At 44.1% G+C, this 4,700-nt stretch overlaps 1 protein-coding gene across 1 annotated transcript; it reads left to right on the forward strand.

The window, feature by feature from the left end:
• Positions 1–262: 262 nt before the first annotated feature.
• Positions 263–3,716, forward strand: NDUFA5 (NADH:ubiquinone oxidoreductase subunit A5). Its single transcript, XM_064142000.1, has 5 exons — positions 263–368; positions 895–939; positions 2,089–2,205; positions 2,883–2,948; positions 3,509–3,716. The coding sequence occupies exons 1-5, from the start codon at positions 348–350 to the stop codon at positions 3,608–3,610; spliced, it is 351 nt and encodes a 116-aa protein (XP_063998070.1). The 5' UTR covers positions 263–347; the 3' UTR covers positions 3,611–3,716.
• Positions 3,717–4,700: the final 984 nt, after the last annotated feature.

Raw genomic sequence — 4,700 nt, forward strand, 5'->3', positions numbered from 1 at the left:
GGCCTGGATGATGTTGGAAGTCTCTTCCAACCTGGCTGATTTTACGATTCCATGATTAGCCTCTCACACCCCCACCTACAGCAGCCTCCGGCGTGCGCATGTCCACTGCTCCAGCGCCCGTGGGCGGTGCCTGCGCGGAGTGCGGTTCCGCGCCCTGGCGCAGGCGCGGTTCGTCTGGCTCCGCGGGGCTGGGAGCCGAGGCGTTTATAGCGCATGCGCAGGCTGCCGTCCTTTGCCCTGTCCTCTAACCTGTGCCTGGCGGCGCTCGGATCCGCGGCCGCGCAGGCGCTTGCCTGAATCGCACCCTGCGCTGAGAGGCGGGGCGCAGCGTGCCGCGCTTTGCGGCCATGGCGGGGGCACTCCGGAAGGTGAGCCGCTGTGGAGGTTTGTGAGCCGGGTGGTTTGCCGCGTTCTCCGCTTTGCTGGGGTGTCTCTTCCCGCCGTGCTCGGCTCTGCTCTGCCCTGCCGGGTGTTTCTGGGCAGAGCGAGGGGTGCCCGAGCGCAGAGCTGGTAGTGAGCGGAGCGCCGGGCCTGGGAGTGACCGAGGGAGCGTAGGGTTCGGTTCCCCTCTCCAGCCCGCAGGAGACGGCAGCAGCTGTTGGCATAGAGCTCGGTGTCATCGTGTGGGGAGAAAGAATAAGGCGCATAAACTGGAGCTCACCCCACCGGGAAGGCTTTCCAGCTGCTGCTTTGTAATGTGAACTCCCCCCTCCCTCGCTTTCTCCTTCGCGTGTGCTGGATTAAAACGCTGTGCATTTGTGGGGTCGCGTATTTGCGGAGGGAGGCAGAAGCACATGTCGTCGAGTGGTCCCCGACAGGCGTATGCTGAGTCAAAGTATCCGGGGTGAAAATAGATGCTCAGGTGTATTAAATGCGTATATGCACTTTCCGCAGAGCACTGGACTCGTAGGATTGGCTGTATCGGAAAACCCTCATGAGGTATGTCCGTCGTATTCTGTATTTAGTGTCAGTGTTATCAAAGCTTTCTGTTATGTATTTGCATGAGTAGGTGCACTGTGTACCTTAAAGTGGTGCCGAATTAACAGAAGAGTAAAAATATTCCAGAGTGCTGACGGACAGGCTGGGGTCGGAGTGGCTGGAGAGCAGCCAGACAGAGAGGGATCTGGGGGTGCTGATTGGTACCAGCTTGAACATGAGCCAGCAGTGTGCCCAGGTGGCCAAGAGAGCCAGTGGCATCCTGGCCTGCATCAGGAATGGTGTGGCCAGCAGGAGCAGGGAAGTCATTCTGCCCCTGTACTCTGCACTGGTTAGACCACACCTTGAGTGCTGTGTTCAGTTCTGGGCCCCCCAGTTTAGGAGGGACATTGAGATGCTTGAGCGTGTCCAGAGAAGGGCGACAAAGCTGGTGAGGGGCCTGGAGCACAAACCCTATGAGGAGAGGCTGAGGGAGCTGGGGGTGTTTAGCCTGGAGAAGAGGAGGCTCAGGGGTGACCTCATTGTTGTCTTCAACTCCCTGAAGGGAGGTTGTAGCCAGGTGGGGGTTGGCCTCTCCTGCCAGGCAACCAGCAATAGAACAAGGGGACACAGCCTCAAGTTGTGCCAGGGGAAGTCTAGGCTGGATGTTAGGAGGAAGTTGTTGCCAGAGAGAGTGATTGGCATTGGAATGGGCTGCCCAGGGAGGTGGTGGAGGCACCGTCCCTGGAGGTGTTCAAGAAAAGCCTGGATGAGGCACTTAGTGCCATGGTCTGGTTGACTGGCTAGGGCTGGGTGCTAGGTTGGGCTGGCTGATCTTGAAGGTCTCTTCCAACCTGGTTGATTCTGTGATTCTATGAATTTAACTATTTTTTTAAAAATTCAGTTAGTATTAGAGACTCTTTCAATTTTGCATCTTTAGATTGCAGCTTTCTTTTAGGAATCTGGCTATTGTAACTTCCCACTACTGATAAAGCCATCTTACCCAAGACAAAGGTCTTTGGTTCAGATTTAGTTACTTTGTAATCCTACATTTCTGGATTGAATACTGTAACCTTCTATTTTGTGTACAGAAAGTTAGCTAGTAGGTTAAGTATGATAAGAAGTTAAATGATTCTAGTTGTGTATTTTAACCATGTATTTTTATCACTTCAGCGCCTGCGGATACTCTACACAAAAATCCTTGGTGTCCTGCAGAATATTCCCAAGGATGCAGCATATAGGAAATACACTGAGCAGATTGTAAATGAACGATTTAGTTTGGTGCAGAAGGTAAGTATAGTCCTGTTTCCTAAATGGTACACATGAAAAGATTTTTAGGTTGAGAAGACCACTTTTCAAAATGACTCTGTTTTCCAGACTATATGTAAATTTCAGATACCAGTTCAGAAATAATTGAAGTCTTAATGTGTGTTTTTGTTACTGACTGGAATAGTTTGATGGAGTATTAAAAAGAATTGTTAATTTCTTCCTGATGTGGTCTGTGGAAACTAGAAGAAAAGAGAGATTTACAGAGCAGTGGCAGTTTCAACACACTTTTCACAAGAAAAATGCAGGTGCTCTTACCACAGTCCTTGCCTTCAGCATTTTAGGTTTTTTTTGGTATATTAAAACTATGCAATATTGCTATTATGTGTTTAAAGTAATAATTAGAAGGTTGCATATCATTTTATAAAAACCTATGATCAAAATTTAATTTGAAGATACATTCTAAAGCCCTCAGCTGCTAATGCTTGGGGTTTGTATTTATTGTTGAGAATTGGATGCAGTTTAGTGCTTGCTTTACAGTAAGTGTGAGGTTTCTTTGCTAATGTAAAGTGACAGAAGCTATCTAATTAGGTAGTTTTGAGGAAGACCACAGTGTGGTCTGGCTGAGTTACTGTTTCTGTGTTTCATCTGGGCTCTCTCCTTAATAAAACTAAATCTTTTTTATGTATTTGAATACATAGGAAACCGATGTGCAAAAACTACAGGACAAACTGAACAGCGGTCAAATAGAAGAAGTCATTGTACAGGTAAAGTGAAGAAACTTAAGGTTAGGTACAAAAGGGGGCAGTGTTTTCCCTTGTTCCTTTGGCTGAGCTTCTCTTCAGGAGATTGTCAGTTTTCCCTGCCTTCCTTTGCTGCAAAATGAACAATCAGAAAGAGCAAAATAATCTGCAAATAACTTGTCATGGAGTGATTGGGATGATCACGCTAAAATCTTACACAAAACATTTTTACTATTTATATACATATATATGCAGACCTACATCTTACAGAGGTTACATCAGTGCAAAAGGCAGAAGTTTATTGAGTGATACTGGTTTATGATCCAAACAAGCCAGAACACATTGTGGAGTGGTCATTGGGAAGGACTAGGTGAATAGACTGTCTGAGTATTTGGGATAATTTAATGTTTTTGAAAAACAGCCCAAAACACACAGTTCCTTTTGATATTTATAGATTAAATTTGTGGTAATCTCTGTCTGTGACAAGTAGTGACATCCCCAAAATAATGAACTGAAATAGAGGTGATTTAATACTTTGGCAGTTGTATAGATCTTAAGAAGTTGCATATGTTGTTTATTAACAGGCTGAAAATGAGCTTTCCCTGGCAAGAAAAATGATACAGTGGAAACCGTGGGAGCCTCTAATTGAAGAACCTCCTGCTGACCAGTGGAGATGGCCAATATAATTTTCAAAATGGTGTAACCTCTTGAAAGTTTAACGAAAAAAAGTTAATTATTAATCTATTGTCACTGACAGTTGTCTTTAAATTAAAGATAATAGCTTCATAAAAACATGTTTTGTTCTAATGTTCACTTATATTCAGCAATCTAAAGACTGCTTTCAGTTTCTCGGAGAGGAGTTTAAGAAAAATTGATCTTTTGTATAACCTTTGGCTTATTTGCTTTTGTAATTTATTATTAGTAGGGTATTTATTACTCATTCCAAGTTAGATTTATAATCTCTATTTGTATCTTTACAAGTACAGATACTGCAGGCCATTTGAGTTCAACATCAAAGCTGTAGGAAGTATGATCCCGCCCTTCCCTCATACTTTTGGTTGTGTGGTTTTTGCTAGCCACTAGTGTCCTTATGCCCACACACAGATACTGAGATCTGGAGTCTGATGTAATTTGAACTAGGCTTACAAAAATCCAGCAGATTCTTTTTAGACTTTGGCTGAATTCACTGGCTTGAAGTGACTGATACTGCTGCCCACATAAACACTAACTCTGGCTCACGTGATGCACTTGGAAGACCCAAGATTGGAAGGGGGAGAACAAAGACCACCCTAAGGTGACAGCAGGAATGGTTTTCTTGGTTAGCAGGTATGTTACTATACCTAGCATCATACACATGGCACAAACTTTAGGATATTACAAAGGCTTTGTATATAAAGTTTGATACTTTATAATCTGTTTGTATGTTACTGATTCAGACCTTGAATATTACTTTGAAAAAAAGTGGAACTTTATCAAAACATCTGGCACAGTCCTTTCAGACACTTGAATCAGTACCTGCTGCTTCTGAAAACTTATGGTTACAGATTGTGGCTTTTAAGCCCCAAGTAAAATAACCAAACTAAATCTAAGGATACTGTGCAAATTTACCTGAACTAATTTTTCTTTCAGGGTCATTAAATAAAGTTCTTGGAAGTTTAAAGGTAAATCTGCAGTTTGCTTAACTTTTATGATAAGACTGCCACTGCATCTTGTATTACATAACATACTTTCTCATAGCTCTTTTTTTCATGATCACTAGGCCTAGAAGTTTGGCAA

This window comes from Pogoniulus pusillus, chromosome 4 (assembly GCF_015220805.1).
Source record: "Pogoniulus pusillus isolate bPogPus1 chromosome 4, bPogPus1.pri, whole genome shotgun sequence".
Lineage (NCBI taxonomy): Eukaryota > Metazoa > Chordata > Aves > Piciformes > Lybiidae > Pogoniulus > Pogoniulus pusillus.